Genomic DNA, 24,279 nt, shown 5'->3' with positions numbered 1-24,279 from the left:
TTATTTGTGCAGTAATAATTTTTACAACTTTTATGTTTGAAAAACATGTTTTATAATTTAAGATATGGCATGTCTTACCGTAAAACAGATAAGGGATATAGAAATCGCTAATCCTGAAAGTGTACTTGTTACATGCTGTCACAAGTAGCAAAAAAACAGACATTTTTCATCAGCAGAAACAACTACACAGAAAGGTAAATTTAGTTTCACTTTTTATTGGTTTTATTAGGGTTTTAGGTTTTTAGGTTTTAGGTGTGATTCAGGAACCATGATCTTACTTTGTGCCATAAAATCAGAATAATTGTACACTTCTTGATGTATGCAGTATTGTGCTCACTAGTAACATTCTCTGTGTAATCGTAATTGAAAATACCACCTGTGTAATGTGATGTTGTGTATATTTCACTGGATTGGTCATATTGTCTATTTATCTGCAGACTAAAATTGAAGTAGAGAAATCACACATTAAAGGAGAAATTGAGAAGCTGCGCCAGCAACTAAATGATAAGGAGGAAACTCTTCTTCACAGACTTGAAGAGGCAGAGACCTGTATTCACATTTATGAAAAGAAGGTCATAGCCAAATTCTCACAGGATTTACATGACTTTAATACATTCATTGATGAGGTAATGGCAAAGTGTCAGCAACCTGCAAAAGAATTCCTAAAGGTAAGAGACAGAAGTCCTGAATTACAGCTTGGTGGATATCCTATGGCACATGTCATATGGTGAACGGTATGTATATCTGTCATATTTGTGACATGGAGCCCAGAGTCATTTGTGATTGCAAGTTAAATCTACATCTATCCATTTCATAATGGCATGATTGTCATGTGATACCTCAAAAGATCCTTCAAATATGCTAATGACTAAGGATTTCTGGATCTTTCCAGCCCCGTAAGGAAAATAATATGTGCTGCGCTACTGTGATAAGTGAACAGGGGCAATTCTATATGTAGTCAATGACACATTCATTTAAAAGGACCACCCCTGGACTAACCAAACTATTATGGTTTGCTTCATTTTCATAAAAATGTATCTTTATTCCTTCAATATCTTTACAACAATGCTTTGTGCATCCTCTGAAATCAAATATTGTTCCTGGCTAAGTTTAATTTGATAAAGCTACCAATTGGTTTACTGCTTTACAGTGACCTCTCTCATGTGTTTTATGCCTCTTCAACATTACTAACCTAAATGCAAACTTACTAATCTTCATAAAATGGTGCCCAGTTACACAACACAAGGAAACTCGTAGCCACTAGGATTGTCCTTGACCAAAAGAGATATAATAAATGTTAAAATAAATACATTCTAGCTAAAAAATGTATCAGGCCAAATGTTGGGTCCATGGCTTCTGTGTTCTATGTCAGTTGGCCAGAAAATGCCATTTGAAAAAAGTGGATAAGTGGAGTTGTGATAAAGTGGGGTATTCCAGCATGGAAGGCATTAAGTATAGACCTGACTACTGAGCCACTTTAAACCATCTGCTAAAACACCACAAACACATACACTCAATGAAACCACACAGTAATGTTAAGAGTGCCAATAAAACATGGCAACACTGACATATCATCCTATACTCTAACCATTAACAAGATATGTTTCCCTTATGTCTATGTATATTTACATGCTGAGATCTCACAATCAAAAGTTAGGAACACATGCAAAATGTGAGGTCAGGATCAATACTGAATCCTGAACAATAGAATGTGGAAATATGGGTCCACAGTCGCAAGGCAAGAAAAGAGAACGTAATTAGAGGCACAAATAAATGGCTGCTTGAAGGAGGGACGACAATCTCCTTGAACTCAGGACAACCAGAGTAAAACTGTTGGCTGACCTCCAGTTCTGAGCTACAGGGACACACTAAGCACCAGAAACCTCCCTGCACCTGCCCAGCTTACTTGCTGCAACCGGACCTGCAGAAGCCCTGTTAGCCTCTACAGTAGTGAGTTTCTGATCTTCAAGAGATGCTTTCCCGGTTCTTGGAAACTTGGCTGGCATCATTTGAGCTCCGCCTATAAAATCCTGAAGTTTGGAACTCTTTAAGCAAGACTTTCAGGAGGTAACTTTTTCAGCAGGGCTAACCTGCCCCCCATAGCTGTCTCGCAGTCCATCACGGTTGGCCTCCCCTACTCTATCACAGCCATATAAGCACAAGTGGTACTTTCTGCTTTTGGGCCCTATACTTACTTAAATATTTTAAATTGCATATCTCTGATTCAATTGATTGGATTTTTGTTTTTGATCTCAAATTATTTATAAGATTTTACTTTATTTTTATATGTGAGATTTTTCTTGTGTTGTGTGTTCAACTTTATTACTGTTTGTGTGCAGGATTAATTCTTTACACATTGCTTTGTAGTTCATCATGGCAAATACTGTGGGTGTTGCTCGAGAATGGTTTTTACTACCCTCAATCAAAAATCCAAATTTCTTACATTAGGTTTCCTGGACTTAGGTTACAGTCCTCTCTGTCCTGAAAAAAAGTGTCTTGCTGCTGTATCTTTGCCCCAGGGCATTAAAGTATTGTGGTGTAGAATCCTTCTAGGATTCAGGCACTCTTTTCCTACCCTTATAGAAAACGTCTCAAGGGTTTTAAAAAATCAGGAGCCCACATGTTGATATTTATTTTCATAATTCCCAGAATGGGATATAAATTGGGATATAAAACTTAATTCGTCTTTGATTCTGGTATTGAAAAATCTAGTGAGGCATGAACTCGGCCATTGTGCACCACAGGCTTCTTTTTCTTAGCAGTCTTGATCGCCATTTGGTGACTTAAGAAGCATATGCCGAAGTGGTTAGGGGCTGAATAATGATTGGAAGTGTGGCACATGTGCCTATGTGGTGTCTAAAATCCAAGCTAGTCCTGAAGGGGATTCACTAGGGAAATAGGGGAAGGGAGCCACAAAGAGTACACTATGAAAAATTACAAAGCATGTCACCTAATTGCAAGCTACAACAGTAGATTATTGATTCAATATAAATTTATGAATATAAGTCAGCATCAATACACAAAGTGATTGATAGTAGTACAAAGTGAACACATAGAGTGAAACACAAATTACGAAAAAAAGAAATATAAAATAACTTTTTGTTCATGAAATAAGTCACTCCAATGTTCAAAATATGTCAAGACACAATAGTTAAAATTTTTCTGCTGGTATATGTTGACGGCATTTCGACCATTCTTAATTTATTGTCCTCATCTGGACAGAAAGAGTACTAGAATCATGATTGCTGCCTAAGAAACAAATAAACATTGGTTCAGTCGATGCAGTAATCCAACAGCAAATCAAGGTTACATATATAAGAAGCCAAATCAGAGGTACCGGTAATAATGTCAGGTGGTCAAAAAATCAACGAAACATTACCAATATATCCAGACAACAACATAACTGTTAACTGTTCGTCTCCAACACCACACCAAAACTACCATGGACCAAGAAACTAGACAAAAGTATAGCCAACAAAGAAAAATTGCAAAGAAATCAACTGGGAACTTACATGTAGGATAATAGCCCAGCCTAGGAAAAGGAACTTGCTAAATTCAAATAAATGCTGGTGTCTGTGACAGCACAGCAAAAGCAAAAGAACTTCAATTAATCTGTCCATAAGGGAAGTAAATGTACAGTGTTTTAAGCATAAATCCAAGGTATCATATTACATGGTCAGTGTTAGAAATGGGGTTTCTGATTGGCTAGGGTATATACCTCAGCCAGGCAGAACCCACCCACTCTAGTCAGTGCAAGGGAGTTACACTTCCAAGATAACCCCTGCTCGCCCCCTTGGTAGCTTGGCACGAGCAGTCAGGCCTATCCCGGAGGCAATGTGTCAAGCATTTGCACAACACACACAGCACACAATATCCTCACCACAAAGGAAACACAACACCAAGTTATAAGAAAATATACTGTAATGTACACAACACAATTATTAGACCAAACATCACATATCAGTACTATCCTGCTACCTTAGCAGTTGTCAGAACATTACACATCAGTTACTCTTCAGTAGTCACATATAACCCACAGGTTACTCAGGATTCTGCAACATAAGCAGTAGTCAGGAAACACGTTATTACACCAAAACACTTGTCATAAGAATATCATAAACACCAATAGTAGGAATATTATAAACCATATGGCAAGTCAGAAAACATATTAGTATGTTATGCCCAAATTAGGAACATGTTCGTACGTATATCAACACATCAAACACAGGTAGGCAATATATATATATATATATATATATATATATATATACACACACACACATATATATATATATTCAAGCCTGTAGAAAGAACTTTAAAATAAGTATATAGTTCCTGGTAGGGAATACCTGTGGTAATGATGAAGGCACCTCCAGTGCCTAGAGGATGAAAAATGGGGCCCCCGGCACTCCTTTGTGCAAAACGAGGGCCTCTTATATCCTTGGGGCAAAGGAGGGCGGCACGCAGCTTCTCTGTACTGAGGATGATCACTGGGGCCCCCCCAGGCCTCAAACGGCCCTCACGAGGAGGGCCAACGCCCTCTAATAATATAGGGGGAGGGGGTGCCACACACCCCCTCAGACTTGTAACAGGGCCCCGGGCCTGCACTGGCCCTCCGCTGTGGGGAGAGACCACACCAAGTTGACACTGGCCCACAAGGGGAAGCACAACACACACAACACACGTGATGCAATATCCTCACCACAAAGGAAACACAACACCAACTTATATGAAAATATACTGTATTGTACACAGCGTAATTATTAGACCAAATATCACATATCAGTACTATCCTGCTACATTAGCAGTTGTCAGAACGTTACACATTAGTTACTCTGCCAACTAGCAGTAGTCACATATAACCCACAGGTTACTCAGGATTCTGCAACATAAGCAGTAGTCAGGAAACACATTATTACACCAAAACACTTGTCATAAGAAAATCATAAATGCCCCTAGTAGGAACAGTATAAACCATATGGCAAGTCAGCAAACATATTAGTGTTATACCCATAATGGGAACATGTTCATACATATATTAACACATCAAACTCAGGTAGGCAATATATATGTATTCAAGTCTGTAGAAAGAACTTTAAAATAAGTATATCGTTCCTGGTAGGGAATACCTGTGGTAATGATAAAGGCACCTACAGCGCCTAGAGTACGAAAAATGCGGCCCCCGACGCTCCTCTGACTGAAACGGGGGCCTCCAATATCATTGGGGCTGGAGGGGGGTGGCAAACACCTCCTCTGTACTGAGGACGGGTCCCTTTGGGGGCCCGTGATCACTGGGGGCCCCGAGCCTCAAACGGCCCTCATGAAGGGGGCAACCATCCTCGGATAACATAGGGGGGCACCACGCACCCCCTACTACTTGTAACAGGCCCCTCCTTGGGCCCACGATCTCCTGAGGTCTCCACCGGGCCTACACTGGCCCTCTGCTGTGTGGAGAGACCACCCAAAGTTGACACTGCCCCACACGGGGCCACAAGGGGAAGCCGGTGGCGCGTGGGGACCTCCAGTGGGGTTCCCGCCCCATCTGCGGCCTCCAGAAACAGGTCGGGAGTGTCAGGGGAGCAAGGGGAGCCTCCGGTGAGGCTTCCCTTCCCCTTGCCCGGCAGAAGAAACCAAAAAGGGCCTGGTGGAGCGAGGGAGCCTCCGATGAGGCTTCCTTCCCTGCCCACTGGCTCCAGCAGCACTCTATGGCCTGTCCGACCGTCGGAAAGGAGCAGGCACCAATGGAGGTGCCTGCCTGTGCCCCGGGGGCGCTCCCCGGAGTGCACTTCACCCCAGGGGCATGACAGGAGTGCTCTCACTCCAATTTCTGGCTCAGATGAATCTTCTGGTGCCCCGGGGGCACGAAGGACAGCGCAACTCTGGCACTGGAAAACACGCAGCCTGGGTCGCGGCTGTAGTTTTATCCTGGCACCACAAATAAGCGCTTTTTAAGGCGCTCATTACAAGAAAGGGGAAGCGCTTTCAAGCACTAAAGAAATCCCCCAACAAGCACTTTCCCAAGCGCTTTCTTTTAGCAAAAAGGTGAAGCACCCCTCGTGCTTCAAAGTGGATGCAGGAGTCAGGGGCCACAGCACCTTGCCCCTGGGGAGCGGAGTTCCAAGAAAAGGGCCCACAGGTGGAGGGCCCAGCAACAGGCTGGCACAAAGAGGATGAAGCAAGTGTCAAGTCCTTTACAGTGACCAGGCAGGTCACAGGTCAGCACAGCAGCAGCAGTCCATGGCGGTTCCTGGTGAGTCCTTCCAGCATTTCTGTGTCCAGTTCCAAGATGATTCCAAGAGTCTCCAAATTATGGGGAAAATGTCCCTGTACTTATACTTGCAGTGTTTTACAAGTAGTATTTCGTTTACAGGTCCTGGGTATAGAGATACCACTGTACATGGGACTTACAAGTAAACTAAATTTGACAATTAGGTACAAGCTAATTATACCAACTTTAGATGGGAGAGCACCTGCACTTTAGCACTGGTCAGCAGTGATAAAGTGCTCAGAGTCCTAGAGCCAACAGCGAGAGGTCATAAAAAATAGGAGGAAGGAGGCAAAAAGAGTGGGGATGACCCTGCATAAGGAAAAAGTCCAACAGTCAAAGTTTAGAAACATGGGTATTGGTTCAGGGATTACCTGTAAGGAAATGATTTACTGTGTCATAAAAAAATATGCAATCCACTAAACTCAATTAGATGGCGGTGACCATGGCGACATATCATTAGTCAAAGAGCCTCACCACCCAGTCTGAAAAAAATAAATTGTACAATAAGCAAACACCCTAAACATTGTGTAGCTGAGTCGTATTAAAGGCTTAAAAGAGCACACATACCTGTGATGAAAGATTTCCTCTATCAGGAAGGGCCAAGCTGATGCAGCAGGACTGGTTTGTATGAGTGGCATGTGAAGCGATTCACATAGGTCCTCTCAGCTGTGTGCAAAGCAGGGAGATATTAGCATGTTAGTTAGACCTTCATTGGGCACAAATTTTGAATTTCTTCTGCTCTGATGTTTCTCACAAGAAGTCAGCAGCTGCACCGGGACTTTGTTGGATGGATAGCTGGCGTCTGCAGCCCTTCTTTCACACAGTAAAGCCAGAAATAGAAGATAAACCTGTTTTCTGTATCTGACATTTGCTCCTTCGCGGTTGACCTTCAGTTATGCCTGAAACCCCCACAAGCTCAACCAAATTAATGCAGTTGGCTCATAATGTTTTTTTGCACCATATTCATTTAAACATTAGAAATTCATGTCTGTTTCCCATTATTGGATTTTTTTGTTGTTTGTATTTTTATAAATTGGAGTGGTATTTATATTATGTGTGTTTTCAACTTTTAAACTGTTCTGGTATTTTTTACATGCTTTACACATTTTCTTAGGTTAAGCCCGTCTCCTATGTGCCAAAGCTACCAAGGGTTAGACTCAGATTTAAATTACTGAAGCCTTTACTGCACCTAACAAAAACAGTGACATTATTACTTGTGGTGGACTACCATCCACCCCAACTAATATACACTATTTGCAAGCTAGTGACGGATAGACTTGCAATACACTGGTACAAAACAACTACTCCTACAAGTGAGTACTGACTAAAGGACCTGATCATGTGCAGCGACCAAAGTGGACACATATGTGTCCCTGCAGCTGCACACACCTAAACCCAAAGATATGTGGGACCCATTGGGAGAGCATTTCATAATGGCCAGTTTTAATGAGTTACCAAATCATTCTAGTAACTCCTCTTGATCAGAAAACAGTGCCTAAAGTCGAGATTGAATTGATAGTATTGTGAGTGGAAAGAATTGTTATGGAGACTGCGATTGGTGTACATAACAACTGAGGGCAGTGGATAGTACATTGGGAGGAAAAAACACTTCACTTTTGAATGGACTGCAATAATCACTAGATTTGTATGTATATTTTTATGGCTTTCTCCCATATTGTTAGATTTTTAACATAATAAGGAAGTGACAGATGTGTGTTCACTAGAAGGCTTTCAGGGCACAGAGACAGCACTTAGGAGCCAGGACTCCCAACAGTAGAGGACACCAACAAGGTCTAGTCCAAATCCAGTTATTATAGGTCAACTGGTCCCTTCAGGAAACAGGCCTCTTAGAGCTCATTGTGTCCCTTTAGCCACTCATGAGTTCAGCCAAAATAAAAAACAGTCTATTTCTTTGCAAATGGTATAAGAAGGACTTGGTCCAGTCTCGGGACACAGACAGCCGGTCTAAACCTCTTCCGACGTTCCATTGGTCCAAACAGTGTTCTAAGAAGGATTCCTTGTGGTGTACATTTATGGCTGGCCATAAGCAGTGGGTGGAGAGTAACTACTGGTCACTCCCCAGGCTAACTGGCAGCAACTCACATTTTTAGCAGTTACTGTGTGCTCTACTGCAAACAATCCCACAGTGCACCTCACTCCTAAAACCCAAGATGGGAAACCCTTTATCCTTGTGAAGAAGACTTGTGTACTACCAGGGGTGTAGCCAGGGAATTAAGCAGTCCAATCCCGTGTGCCCACTCCAAAATTAGGTCTGGGGACAGCTTTTCTCCCACTGCATTTGGTGGCAGCCCAGCTGGGTGGATAAAAGATTGCCTTCTCCAGGCCTCACCTTATACTTATTTGTGGAAGGGCATGCCACTTTACAAGTTTATGATGTTCCTGGGTCTCCCCTAACTGGTCTTTCTGCAAGAGAAGGAAAACAACTTCTCATACCCAGGCCTAGGCCATTATTCCTTTGGGAACAGCTTTCACAACTCAGTAAGGTCACACTCTTGCTGGCCATCAGCCCTATATTAAAGCTAATTAACCCCCAGGAGCTTTAGGCAGGAAAAAGGTGACTTTCTAAAAGTTATTTTTATTATATAGTTATTCAAATTTGACTTTAGGGTGTGCCAGAGAGGTGGTGTGCACTCTTGTGAGGCTCTTGCGGTCGGGAGGAAACATCCAACAGCATTTGCCTCTTAGCAGCACTAAATACTCACACAAATAATAATAGTGTCTGAGAGGTAATAGAATACTGCTAAATAGCCCTGCATTACACTGCAGAAGCTCCCTTGGCTGTGAGCCTGAAGAGGACATCAAAAATAAGGCGACTGGATGATCACTTTAATGAGATCTTTGGGTAGTGTAATGAAGAGCAGGAGGAGCTGAGTACATCTGAGTTCACATGCATTGCTCCTCCCCACCAGTAAGTGGCTTGGCCCCAGCGACAGAGCATGGTGCCAATGAGTGCTAGGCTGTCGAGTGGAAAGAGCTGCACAGAAGGCTAGTGGAAGGAGCAGCGCTTTGCAGGATGAACCAGTGAGTAGGGTAAAGTGGGCCTGCTCATGCCCCTTGGCTATTGTCTGGGGGAAGGCAGCGCCCATCAGACCCAGCTCCTGTTGGACTCCAGATAGAAATAGCATGGCAAAGAGCCTCAGACATTATTGGGTCAGGTGGGAACCAACAGGTGAGTAGGTTGGGCTTGTGGTTGACTCATGAGCAGATGCCCCGTGTAGGCCACCGAACTGGATAATACCCCACTAACACCGGTGTTTCTATGCTGTCTTAGGTAGTGGCACACCTTTGTGGCAGTCTTTATACTTGAGTCAGAGTAGGTTAATCATGGGGAAAACTAACAACTGCTAAACCAAGATAACCTTTGAACCTCTCACAGGGGCACCTATGGTACCCCACAAAACAAGACCGTGGGACACTCCTGGTTGAAGAATGTAAGACGGTGACAGAGAGGAGGAGATGAAGGCACTGCTGAGAGCAATGTGAGAGAGAATGATTTACATTGACTCTACAATGGATTTCCTACCTGTATGCATACTTTCTCTAATGAACTGTAAAGACGAGATGGATGGTTGGGGCGGGTGCAGCAGAGGATATCTGCAGTGGAGAATTAACTCAAGATGAAAGTCTTACATGTGAAAGCAGCCAAGAACAAAAACCTCAAAGTCCGGTCCCAAATAAATAATCTCTGACTTCTTGGCATACCAAAATCAGCCAATACTGGGAGCATGGAGGAATTTGTTTGAAGGCTTGTGGGGGCATTCAGGTGGAGGCTTTTTCTTGCATGCTGGTAGTGGAGTGGGCACATTGCTCTCTGGCAGCCTGGCTTCCATCTGAGGTGCACTAACGCCCCATCATCCCCCCTCTACTGAATTATCATAGCAGAGACAGTGTCCCTGCTATGATTGGCACAGGAAAAGGGGCATTATTGTCTGTTGTTGACACTAGAAGGAAATTCACACCAGTGAAGCAGCAACTACTTAAGGCCTAAATACAATATGCCATGTTATACTCATTGAGACTTCAAATTACCTATGATGAAAAACAGTGGATCTTCAACTCTCTACGGAAGGTGGCAGAACTTTTGAAGGGAATCACGTGCCAATCAGTGTGCAGTAGGTCCAGCACATCCCAGGAGAGCTCACCAGTGTGTCAGCTAGACTCTGACTAATAACAATATTGGGCACCATGCTATGCAAATTATACCAGTTGTGCTCTCAAGATCACTTTGCCCAATACTGGTGACATCCAGTTCTGAGTCTACCACATCTGCCGGTGGAGACGGATGTGACCTATCCTGTCCATTTGCTGGCAAGAATTGGTGTGCAGCTATGAGGATTTGGATGTCCTCTATGTTTTGGCAGGGTAGCCTTATCGTGCAGTACACTCGCAAATACTGTCTTGGGTCCAGGCAGGTACCTATACTCAAGCTTAAGTTCAACCCTGGGTAGTTGTGGCTATGAACAGTAAGGTTTAGTAAAGGACCAATGTATAAAGCATTTAACAGCATCAAACACCATAGGAAAGTCACATGACACAAAGGAAGCAAGACACCATTTTTTAAAATTAGAGCTTATTTGCAAGACTTTTTAGAGACCGTAATCATCAAAATCCACCGAAGGGATCCAGAAATACAGATTTTAGAAGCAATACATAACTTTTAAATCAACCACAAAATAATTGGGCAACAAAAAGTTTGTAAACTGTTAAAAAATTAGAAACAGTTACATTGACAATTCTGGTATGAGTAGGGTGAACAAGTCCAGTAGGACAGAGGTGTCGGAGGCCAGAAAGGTTACATTCACCAAAGGGCTTTAAAAGCAAGATCCAAACTTCACAGAATGAGCACCCCAGGTGACAGTGGAGTGGTTGTGATATTGAGGGATGCAGGCTTAAAGATGCTCAAGGATCTTCCTGATACTGTGCAATTCATGTGGTACAGTCTGGTGGAGTCTTCAGTCCACAGTAAAGTGGGGGTGACTCTGTCTATTGATCTTGGGGTCCCACTAAGTCTTATTTGAAGGAGTTTCAAAGGCTGCAGATGCAGACCTTGCACTTTTGCACCACAGTGGTCACAGTGCAAATCTGTGGTGGAGGAGGGTGTATGCCTTGGGTGATGAATCTGGTCACAACTAACACTCATAGATCCAGCAGACATAGATGCACCTGTTGGCTATCTCTGAATTGTCCTTTTTGAGGGGCCAGAGTCCAGAAATGGCAAAATGTCTGCATTGGCTACCAGGGATGCGACTTGGGACCTTTCAACCTTGATGTCACCAGTGCCGTTCTGGGGGAGAGAGTGGGGGGCAGCCAACAGACGCTTGAAGTTTTTGCTTTGAACTGGGGCTGTGAACCAATTTTTCCCCAAGCCAGGCATGCAGAACAGGGTCCAAAGTCAGCTAACTCAAAGTGCAGCTGGTACAGTTGCTCTGGGTTCACAGCCTCTCTTTGTGCGCTTTCAGTTGATGCAAAGGGTCAAAGTGCCATATTTATCCCAGGGTAGTGCAATGAGGGGACCACGCCCATGGGCTAATTGTTCCCTCCCTACCTAGTGATGAAGTTTGTGTGATGTGTGGGATATGGCTATACCCGAATGCCACATTTTTGCCCCTTGCAAGATGGCACACTTCCTCGGTCATGAGGAACAAGGTTGTCTACCATAGAGGTGTGGCTACCTGAGGGCAACACAACCAGGGCAAAATTGGTTTGGGGATAAATCTCCCCTTTTTGGCCCTGTCTCCACACTGTCTACAGGAACAAAAGGCATCCTGCTCAGGGGTGTTGGGCCATGAGCCATCAAAGGCGGCTTCCCCTTTGATACTCGCTTCTGGGCTAACCCAACCAAGTGGTCATCCAGACAGTGGAGGTGATGCCACACTGCTGCAACACTGCCCTTTGTTTCTGAGCCTGGATATCATTTACATGTCTCCCCAGGCAGTCAGAAACCTGTCTCAGTGTGTATGCATTTGTTAGGCTGTTAGACAAGTAGGGTACAGAAGGGCAACTTTCTAAAAGCTGCCCACCCTTATTATTGACAATAAGTTCGAACTGGGAATCAGGTTGCCATTAATGCCACAATTAATTTGATACCTCAAATGACCTAGTTTGTAGGTCCCAGTCAAAAGTTAGCTAAGTGGGGATGTCACACGTAAACCATCTATTAGGCAATGCGGCTACCAACTTCACCTGCAGAAAAATAACAATTTAGAAGTGTTGCTGCTAAGACATATCATAAAACATATGGCTTTTTAGCAAAATATTGCACCCTGCAATAGGTCACGCTAGGTGTTGCTTATGGGAGCCTTACATGTAACTTTAAGGAATGGGGTGGCTTTGCCATAGGTTTAAATGGCAAAATCAAACTGTCAGTGCAAACACTGCCCTTTCATTCTGCAGTGGCAGGCTGGGAGTACTTTTGTATGTTGTCACATGAAGGATGACATAAGCAGTGCTTCAGCCCTGAGTGGACAATCTGCCTTACATGCCCTAAGTACCATATACTAGAGACTTGTAAGTAGGTCAGGTGCATCCAGTTTGACATGGAATTTGTATGGAGTTAAAACACTGGCATTGAGGTCTGGTTAAGAGGCCTCAGTGCCATCTCAGATTGGAAAAATCAGCAGCATTAGTCAAAATTGTCTGGGTGAACATGCAAAAAAAGAGTCATTTCTTACAGCAGCACCCTGTTTTTCGCTAGTAATGTCCACTGTAGAGTGTACCTCGAGTGTCTGGAATGAAATTGGGAAATGGGTGGGTAAAAAGATGCTAAATTTGCCTAGCAAACCTCTATTCTGGTACCTGGTATTGCAGCTCAAACAGAAGCTTGCGGTAACTTCCAAACTGATGAACTGGGGCCTTAGTATCTGGGGGAATTTATATGAAAATTCACACTTTATCTCCTCTTAATCTTTGCTGAGACTATTCCATGTAACCCTTTAGGTATATTCCTATACTATAAGTTAAGACAGGCTTTGGCCTCAGCTATTGCTGACCTTTTCCGCAAACCCACAAAAAAGCCACACACTAGAAAAGCGGATGATGGTAACCTATACTACGCAGCTAATATTTGTACTGTTTAAGGTAGATTTCGATGCAAATATCTATACTGTACTCACTGCCAGAACAGGGTGGAAGAGGAATGTGGTGCTTCCTGTCTCTGACAATAAGTGGAAATACATTTCTGTTGTAAATTAACCAGCATGATTTCCCTCAGCACATCATTCATTACAAATACTTACATGAGAATAATATAGTCTGAAAACACTACACAAATATGGCAAGCAACCAGATCCTAGAAAGCCCTATTGAGAATGATCAGGCATGAAGTACCCATCGAACCCTGTGTCGCATTGTTGGGGTGGATATGAGAGACCCCGCCCAGCTATAGGCGCTGCACTGCTTTGGCACATTATTGTTTGTGCAGCAGTAAATTAACTGATGCATGGGCATAGGGTGCTCCCCTACATATAAACAGTGGATGGACAGGTTGATATACTGCAATGAGCAAACACAGATGCATGACAAACTTTTAACAGCTCCTCCTAAAGACATTTGAGGGCCCCTGTGGTGGAGGAATGACAAGTGAGGTAGGATGCCTGGCACACTAGGATGGTGGGCTGAATACTGGAGGAAAGTGATGAAAGGAAATAGCAGCAATAATTAGGTGCTATATCTCTATATCTGCTGGGAGGGGCTTAGCGGTAACCAGATACGTAAAGGTCAGATAAACCTTGCGCTATAGATGTGGAGATGAAAACCCCTAGGTTGGAGAGAATCTAATTATTGAGTGGATCACTGTACACTGTATGCTATGCCTTCATCTTGAATGTACAACCATGCACTGTGAAGTTTTTTAGCATTTTGGTATTGTTATACAACGATTACCAAACAATTTTTTTAAAAAACAACTCACCACCAATGAATCAGACGTTTACTAAATATAAATAAAATTGTCCTTGAATGACTATTGTAGCCATTTCCTGTCAAAGGTTATAGATTAAAGTTTATAACAACTATATTGACATTGGAAGAACATTACAAATTTGTTTACGTACGTTTTACACTTTTAAATATTAGGCACCTCACATTGTGTGGCAGCAGAAGTGACTTATTAATTATTAAACACACAGTTTCCTGATTGTCAGAGGGTAATTTTGACAAGTTTGAGGACAGGTTTTAGGACGCTGCAGTCAGCCTACACAGGGTTGGCCTAAGGCCAGACCAACCCTGTGTTTGGCAAAATAAGTGCTGCAGTCCACAGTTGGTGACATTTAACGACATTTTACGACACGTTAAACTAGGGACTCAAATATGTAACCAGAGATATGCCAATTTATGAATGTGAGGGGGAGATCACATTCACCTTCCTCCTGTTTAGCAGGGATTCACAGAATTGAAAAACCACCCTATTCACAAAGGTAAACTTCAACCAAAAGTCTAACATTAGACCTAAAGTCTAACTTTACTAGTGGTAAAGTTAGACTGTTGGTCTAAGTTTGGACCAAAAGTCTAAACTTAAACCAAAAGTAAATTTTACAACTAGTAAAGTTAGACTTTTGGTCCAAGTTTAGACTATTGTCTAAACTTGGACCAAAAGTCTAACTTTACTTTGAAGATAATCTAGAACACCATGTTTAAAGCAGACACCTCTAGACCAACTAACAAGGACCAGTTAAGAATATTTCTGGAGCTTGCTGAATGTTATTATCTGGTTTGTGTATCATTTTTGCTAGGAAAAGGGCACTATTGTGGATCTAATTGAAAAGGAACAAGAGATTCAACTAGCACCAAGAAAGTGGGGTGTTAGGCAAGAAGAAATCCCAACATTGTGCTGATATCCACTGATATCCACTTTCAGCTCATAGTCCATATATTTGTACAGTCAGTGCCTCATTATGAGTGTCCCAGTGACCCTGATTCAGAGGCCCATGTTTGGGGTACAAGACGCTCAGGGTGTGATTTAAGGAAAGTGGTGCTGCACCCAGTGCAGCGCCATTTTCCTTGCACCCCTTAGCACCCCCCCTAACTCCACCATGTGTGCGCCATATCTAAGATATGGCACACCATGGCAGTAGTTAGGGAAACTAGCTTCAACATTTTCCCTTACAATGCTATGGATGGATTGTATTAGCTCCATGGCACACATTTTCACATATGCAAAAGAAATTCGGGAGCATCCATGTCGCTAAAATTATGCATTTCTGGACTAGCGTAAAAAAAATTACTCTACTCCAGCAATGCAAGGAAGGCTCCCATAGAGGAAATCCCTGCATCTCTTTAACACCTGCTCTGAGCAGTCGTATTAAAATCTGGACGGAGTGAATTTGCAGACTGATGCAGTGTAATGTTGTAAATTTCACAGTTCTATGTGTTTTTTTGGCCTGGGAAACCCTACCTTGTATACATTATACCTGGAGCAGGTATAGTGTGACCCAGGGGGTTTACAGAATTGAGCCCAATGCGTCAGTTTGTAAATCTGGAGCAGTGTAAAGTACTTCTTAGCACCAACCCTGCATCAAACAAATGATGCAACAGTGGCCCAAAGCCCTTGTAAATGAGGGCCCTCAATTTTTCAAAAAGTGACCACCCATCAATATACAGGGCAATTGTTTTCTACTAAACCAAGTTCCTCATTGATACTTCTATTTAAAATCAACTGTAATATTAACAACAAGCAGTATTTCTAAGTTGTAAATGGTTTGCTTTAATCTGAGTATTGTTTTATTGAATTAGTGGATAATCTAAGGTAACTGTCCTTTAAATGGAAAACATTTGTTGTCCCTCTGGAAGACTCTGAATTCCTGACATTTCAAATCATATGTCAGATGCATGTGTAATCTATATAAAGTCTTCTGAAGTTCCATGATGCAATTGAATAGTGTTAGTGCTGTTCACACTATAATTAACAAAAACATTATTTTTTCTGTCTTACTATAGGATGCAAAGGACGTTTTAAGCAGGTAAGGCTGGGAACTAGGTCTATTATTTTCATTTGCTGGATGTTAGGTAATGAAAAACTGACACACAGTACTGATTACATATTGATGTCATGTATTTTATTTGTGAAACAAAGAAGCATTTTCAATTTTTAGAAGCTCTGGACTTTTTTATGGGGAACGTACAGGTCATTTGTATGTTGAAGGATTAATGACTGTAGGTGCACAATCCAGTTAGCTAACTGTGTGACTGTTTTTTCCATCATTCGTTTATTGGAAGCTTTTATTGCTGATGCCTTTGGCGATTCTATTTCACCCTCGAAAACATCCTGAAACACAGGGCCCCACGCAGCTTTCTTCCCCACTAAACTATAACAGAATCAAGATGTCGGTCTGACCATAACTTGCTATTTGTTGTGTCGTCACCAACCATGTCGGACATTCCCATGTGCTCAGGCTGAAGAATGCTGATGTCCTGGAAAACGTGCTGATGGACAGACTCAATCAAAATGTTTCTTTTTTTTGCCCAAAGAATTACACACTTTGTGTCACAGATTCACGGGTAGGAGTTATCAATGTCTGGTCGTAAAATAATGTCCCTAATTGCAACCAGTACTTTTTTAACCAGTGAAACGTTTTAAGAGCTAACCTATTTACTAATAGGTCAGTTCTTAAAAATCCTAATCATACTGTGTTGGAATCTGACCTACTGCTTGAAAATCCAAATCGTGGTGGATCACAATCTGATCAACTGCATGGATATTAATGAGATTCCCTGTGATTGCATGCGATCAGAGGGGTGGTGGCCTGCAGGAACCAGTAGACTATCATGTCTGTGAATGGATTTCAATAAAATATATATTTTCAAATGTAGCCTGGTTTCCTTAAAGAAAACAGGGTTGTGTGCCATAAGAAAAGTTTACTTTTTTCTGTTTCGCCACAAAGACCACTTCCTACTCTTCAATAAACTTTTTTTTTTACATTCACTTAAGTGAATACAGTACCACTTCCTTAAAAATGTACTGCTAATGTATTTTGTTCACAGAAGATAACTACATTTAGGACAGATCCCTTCAGTATACCCAATTGGTATCCATTTCCAATCCAATTGTAGGAGTCAGAAAAACATCTGACTCCATAAAGTGTATTAGTACATATAGAAAAGCTTTCTTATGGTCATGAACACTGAATTGGAGCGTTTGTGACTGTTAAACCTGAAAGCTTTAGGGTGGACCCCTGACACCACCAACTGCGCATGTGACTTCTCCGGCAGAAGAACCGCTGTGCTGAAAGGACTGCTACCCTGCTTGACTGATGCTTTTCTGGACTCTGCTTTGCTGTGCTGTTGCCTTGCTGAACTGCCCTGCTGCCTGCTGTTCCCCTGTCATGGTGGGAAGGACTGTACCGGCATCACTTGACCAAGAGTTTGCTGCCATGCCTTCTGTTGCCTAAGTCTCATGGACACAAACGACTTAGAACTCTAATGTCCCAACCCTTGCTCTCATCTGCTGGTGAGTTTGTGTTACCAATTGGTATCACCCCATTCCTGGGCACATGGAAGTGTTCCTAGAGGTTTGCTCCAGTGGAACTGTTGTATCCTCTGCTGTGAGAAGCAGAATCAACGCATTGTGCTGTTGTGGGAACCAGTTTGGTGCATCGCACTTGGAACCACTGCTTCAAAACTGATGCATTGCTGCTACTGCACGGGGAAGTTCAATGAATTGACTTTATAGCATGGAGAAACCCAGTGCATCACATTTGGAACCACTGTTCTTTGAAACGGACTCTTTACCCACAGATCCGACGAATCACTGCAGTTGCAACCAGGATCAAGGTACCTTTTCGCCAGTGCCTGCATGAGTCCTGTATCTGACCTGCGCTCCATCATGGGCAGCCTGAACTCTTGACTTTGTCCTGGTCAAGCATGACTCATTAACTCTTTGAGTGCTATTTGCCTGTATGCTCTATACTTGCCTTAAATTATATAAAAAATCATATTTTGACTTGCATGGGGTGCATTTTTGTCATTTTGGTCTTGTTTTAGTTTTAAAATCATAATTCTTTTCTGGTGTTTTCACTGTGGTACTGTTTAAGTATTGCAGAAATAATTTACACACTGCCTCCTAAATTAAGCCTGCCTAATCTGTGCCAAGCTACCAGAGGGGGTGAGCACAGGTTAATTTATGGTGTGTAACTGACATACTCTGACCAGGTGTGTGGATCCTACTTGGAAAGAGTGCATACCTCTGCCAACTAGAGATTAAAAGGCATATTTCTAGAATAGAATAGTAACACAGGACGTGCAGCAATTTACCTTGCTGTGCTGCCCTGCACCACAGGAAAGGACTGGAATGCACCCTATTCATGAAATACCGTGCACTCCTGTCCTTTCCCCATGTGCTGGCGCTGTTCGGGCAGCCTAGTGCTATGGCAGGCACCCTTGCACCATGGTGCAAGAGTTCTTCTGTTGAATGCAGTATTGTTTTGTGCAGGAAAGGGCACCATCCTGCACAAAAGTAATCCTGGGAGGCATTTTCCTCTTTCTATGTGTACTGCAGAATGCAGCACGCAGGGAAAGAGGGAAAAACGAGGAGAAATGAAAAATGTTCTCTGTGTTACATCTCCCCTGGGTAGGGATAAGGTAATGATGCATCTCAGGTTTAAAAGTCATTGTAAATCTAGGAATGCATCAAAACCCATGGGTGTTGTGAGGGAAAACACATTTCAACACCCTTGAAATGCCCCTGATGCAGAGTAAGGCAACACAGCAACTTGTGCTGCCTTGCCTTACTCCATCACTATGAGCCCATGAAAAGCCATGCAAAGTGATTTTGTGTGGCATCATAGATATGGGTCTTCAGTCTGAGTGACCAGAGCTTCAACAAAAGTGATATTCCGGTGATGCATGGGGCTTTTAAAAGAAACCAATCTCTTTCATCTATTTACCAACAAACACATCCCTTGTTCTATCCTTTTGCTTCAGAATAATAAATATATGCACTATCCAGTAGCCTTCCACAGATAGTTGAACTCCTATATGATTACCTACTATTAGCCAGTGCCAGGGACTCAGGCAAGGATTGGTAACATGGTAGAAAAGTCAACAGTATTTTGTGGACAGAGCTGCCCAAGATCATACAGGGGTTCAACAGAGAAACTGAATCCAGTGAGTAAGATCAGCACAAGGTAAGAAGTCGAAGTTCAGAAAAAAGTTGGTATTTCAGAGGCTAATCAGCCTTCAGAAAATCTTAAACCCTGGATGTGGAAGACATGCATATAACAACATTAACAGTAAAACAAATATGGGCCTACTTTGAACTGCAAGGCATATACTGCTCGGTCGGAACACACAATTTACTTTTGGTAGTAGTCACAAACTCCTGCTGCATTAATGAAACAGCTGAGCATGCAGGAATGAAGGTGTCCAAGGGACATCAGACCATTATCCCTGGATTCCAAATTACCCAATTCTTTGATTTTTTGTTCAACCCCTATATTGTTATATAAGAAAGAAAAGCTTATCACAATCCATAGACTTCTTAAAAGAAAATGGGCAAAATATGGAAGAATATATGGCAATGATGCTTGCTCGAGGGGAGCTCTGCTGATAATGACTGTGTAGCTCTGTAACCTGGTATTTCAGGAATTCACAACCGCAAAATAGTATGAATTTACCATTCCACATTCTTTGCCATGACAAACTCTGTGCTCATATATTTTGGAATTCATTTTCACAAGGAGCAATACCATTAGGCCACTACCTGGTGAAGCCCTTCAGTAAATTTGAGATACCTTTACCCCTACAATAATGCTATCTGTTAGACCTGTCAGCCTTAGGGTGGCCTTCCCCCAAATGTTTTGCCTCCACCCCCTATTTTCTGAAACTAAATTTTGTTAGCTCTAGGACTAACCAGTGTTCGTGCTCCCCTTTTAAAATGGGAACATTGTCATACACCTGATTGCCACATTTAGTTTACTTATAAGCCCCTAGTAAAGTGGTTCTACATGTAGCTAGGGCCTGTCAATTAAATGTTAATAATGGTCTTGCAGCGGTTATTGTGCCACTCACTTAATTTGCCTTTTAAACATGTCTTGGGCCTCCAATTTAAGTCTGTTTGCAGATAGAAACTGCTGTTTCCAACTGTCAAGATAAACTTTTGCCTGGTGAAACTCCCCCATATGAATGCATATGTCACACCTAAGTTAGGCCCTAAACATCCTATTGGGCAAGGTGCATTATGTTTAAAACAGTACACATGTTTCAGTAGGCTTTACATGTCCTTGTCGTGAACAGTGCCTAAATTCATTTTTCACAAAGTGACGCCTTCCTCCCGCAAAGGATAACAATGGGTTAAATGGTTTTGTCTCAAAGAAATTGCACTCTACAACCATCTTTAATGGTGAGGTTGGATTTTAAATCACAATTTTTTAAATGCCATAAAGAAAATTCAGAAACAACAAGGTGATGGATGGAATGCTTGAATTCGCAGCCACTGGCTATCACTCGTCCCAATCCATTGTTATTTTTGCTCACCATGCCACCACAGTTTGGACTCAACTGTATCCACATCAGTCTTGACCCTGCTCCCCATGGGAACAGTCCAGTACAAACTGCCAGGCCAGGTTCTCCCTGGACCAGATACAAGCACCCTCGGACCCGTTTTGAAGCATCACCCCATATCAGCCAGGCTACCTTGAATCCAGTGGCACAGTGAGTCTGAGACCCACTTCTGGGCATGCCCAGGCAGTTAGAGTGGCAAATGCAAAAACATCAAGGTGATGGATGGAATGCTTGAATTAATCTCAGCTACTCCTGATCCATTGTTTTTTATTTTTTTAAATAAGTATCTGGGTAACAGGTTTAGGGTATCACCCCTCATTGGCCAGAAAGGCTTGAATCTGATGGAAACGCAAGCTTGGAACTTATGTCTGGGCATATCCTTCCCACTTAGGGTGACAAATTCACAAAGAACAGATGATGGACAGATCTGTGACTAAGGGTGAATACTTGACATTGTTCAGCATTCGGCCATCATCCATTCTTTTTACATTTAGAAAGTTGACAGTTCCTTATCCTATCCAATTGATGCCTGTAGCCTATGTCCTGGGTCACATGACTGTGATTACACTGGTAATTGACCTTTGTGTATTTTTACCAGAGAGTGAGTCTAAGGGGGACTGAGTTTTAGCTTGATGGGCCAGGATGGGAGGGGTGGAGCTGTTCCCTGCCTCACTTATATTTCAAAGGAGCTACCACAGCACACTCACAAAAAACCTCTAAGTAGCCTTTTCTATCCCTAGACCACTGGAGCCTAGGCAGGGAGGAAGGAAATTCTACAACCATCAGTAGGGCGGAAACTCAAGAGGATTTTTCCACTTCAGAACCGCTCCAGGTATAAAAATAGGACCCTCATGCACACTGTTAATTTCACTCCAAGATCTGCAGAGGACACTCAAAAGGTCTATCCCATACTTCAGATTACTCCCCTGCTGCTTGAGGCCTGCTTTGAATATTTGAGAACTGCCCTGCTGCTGGAAGGGTGTCTTGCTGCTTGAACCCAGGACTACCACAGTGACTCAAAGGGCTTGTTGGCTGGCCTCTTGTTCTGAACTACAGGGACAGAAAAAGCTCCAAAAACGTGATCTCTGTACCTTAAGCGTACAGCTCAAAAGTGGGCCCTGCCCTCCAAGTGGAGCCCACCCATTCCTGTAGCCTTGGAAGTGGAGCTGAAGGTGCCCAAATGGCTTAAATCCCAAAACATAATTCAAGAGAAGACCAGGACCTACCTGCTCGCTGATCTGCCCAAAGTGCATTGACGGTCAGCCTGAAGCTCCCGGTATGTTCTCCACAGCAGCATTTCATGATCACCGGCTCCTCGCAGAAGGGGTAACTGAACTTGCGTAGCTTTCATTGGCTAAAGCTTGCAGCGTCATCCCAATAGAGCATTTTGACTTCCAAAAAAGAGACTAAGTCCAAATGTAGAACTCTTTGCCATGACTTTGTACAGTGGCTCCCCAATGACAACACCTCCTCATCTGAAAACCCATCTGTCCTGACCCAGTAAACTGTACCTTTTATTTTTCAGACATTTTTCTTGAAAAAGTCTTCAAAGATGGAAGGTAAGCAGGGACAGGGCCCAATCTACCTTGTGGAGCTGAGTCACACTCCTTGATGAACACTTTTGGTGCTTTTATCTTTTAGGCGCTAGTTTTGACACTTTTACAATTACAACTCTGGTACTGCTGATTGCACATTTTTAACTTTAGTGTCAAATAATGTATACATTTTAGTCTATTTTTCTAAATTAGTATGGGATTTTTCTTGTGTTGTGTTTTCACTGTGTCATTATTTAAAGGCTTAAACACTATCCACCTGAGACAAGGCATCAGTGTTACATGTGACCCAGGTTTTGGTACGCTTGGCTTGTCTGCTATGTGACTTGAATCAAAACTAGAGAGAGACATAAAAAATCAGCTTTGCTCATAAGTTGTATCCCAGCCACCTTGAAAACAGGCATGGCAAGCAATTTCTCAATTTCCTGTTGGCTTTTGAATTGCACGATTATGAAGTCTAAGGATTAATAACAGCAGGAGACACATGAAACCTATACATTTTGGATAGTTTTCTACTAGCATTTTTGGCTCAGGACTCTGGAAAGTTAAAAAAAATCAGAACTGCTGCACATCTCTAATACTGTGCCACATCAACTGATTCTTAAGACGTCACTCGACTTTGACGCCATGGCCCAACAAATCTGCAGTTGACAAAGAAAATGTCTTGAAATCTTGGATATGTATGCCTCAGAGACTCTCTGCTTTCATCTAAAGATGAGTGGAATTCACAGCACATTGACTGGCCCAGGTATGCCTTTACAGGGCTGCAATGAGTGCCAAATGATATTGTTAGAGCTAACTGAAAACTTGGATCAAGAGTCTAAGTAAACCTATTTTTGGCCCCTATGGCCATTTAGCCTTAAAAAAAAAGCTAGGCAGTATGAGCACTTTCTAAGGCTGCGCAGAGCCAAGCTGAGTACTGTGCTGCCACCAACGTTTTTTTACAAAAATAGATTGCTACTATTTAAAACAGCTTGAGAAGTAACTGGCTGCTCCCTGTCTGGCTCAGCATTCCCCCACGCCCAGAGGTGAATTTCATAGTAGATCTTCGTGCTAGTGAAAAACATAGTTGATTAAAGCAGAAGTGATCACAGTTGAAGAATTGGTAAAATGAGTAGTGATGATGACAATGGAATTTGTATTGGGGACAGTGGTAGTGATAGTGAAGATATAGGGTCTGATGAGGATAGTGGTAGAAATGGTGATCATAGTGGTTGTTAGATCTGACAGCCTTAGGGTGGTCACCCCTATTTTTTTGCCTACCTCCCTCCATTTGTTAGATACTGTTTGTGCTGGTTTTAAGACTGCACACTTTACCACTGCTAACCAGTGCTAAAAAGCACATGCTCTCTCCCTTTAAACATGGTAACATTGGATCATACCCAATTGGACTATTTAATTTACTTATAAGTCCCTAGTAGTGTGCACTATCTGTGCCCAGGGCCTGTAGATTAAATGCTACTAGTGGGCCTGCACACTGATTGTGCCACCCACTTAAGTAGTTCCTTAACCTTGTCTCAGGCCTGCCATTGTAAGGCCTGTGTGTGCAGTTTCAATGCCAATTCGACTTGGCATTTAAAAGTACTTGCCAAGCCTAAAAATCTCCTTATCCTACATATGTCACCCCCAAAGTATACCCTAGGTAACCCATTGGGCAAGGTGCTGTGTAGGCAAAAGGCAGGACATGTACCTGTGTAGTGTACATTCCCTGGTAGTGTAAACCTCCTAAATTAATTTTTACTTTGCTGTGAGGCCTGCTCCCTTTATATGATTACATTGGGGCTGCCCTAATACATTGTTTGAGTGGTAGCTGCTGATCTGAAAGGAGTAGGAAGGTCATATCTAGTATGGCCAGAATGGGGATACAAAATCCTGCTGACTGGTGAAGTTGGATTTAATATTACTATTTTAGAAATGCCACTTTTAGAAAGTGAGCATTTCTCT

General features: G+C 42.5%; 1 protein-coding gene across 1 annotated transcript in view; it reads left to right on the top strand.

Annotated features, from left to right (window-relative positions):
* The window catches only part of LOC138246437 (zinc finger protein RFP-like), a 200,225-nt gene that overhangs the window by 78,437 nt on the left and 97,509 nt on the right, over positions 1 to 24,279 (top strand). The window contains exons 3-4 of the mRNA XM_069201048.1: positions 438 to 668; positions 16,223 to 16,245. Of these exons, the coding sequence (XP_069057149.1) occupies positions 438 to 668; positions 16,223 to 16,245 (254 nt within the window). The remainder of the gene's footprint in view (positions 1 to 437; positions 669 to 16,222; positions 16,246 to 24,279) is intronic.

This window comes from Pleurodeles waltl, chromosome 7 (genome assembly GCF_031143425.1).
Source record: "Pleurodeles waltl isolate 20211129_DDA chromosome 7, aPleWal1.hap1.20221129, whole genome shotgun sequence".
Taxonomy (NCBI): Eukaryota; Metazoa; Chordata; class Amphibia; order Caudata; family Salamandridae; genus Pleurodeles; species Pleurodeles waltl.
Note: the sequence above shows the minus strand (reverse complement) of the source record. Positions and strands in the feature narration are given on the sequence as shown.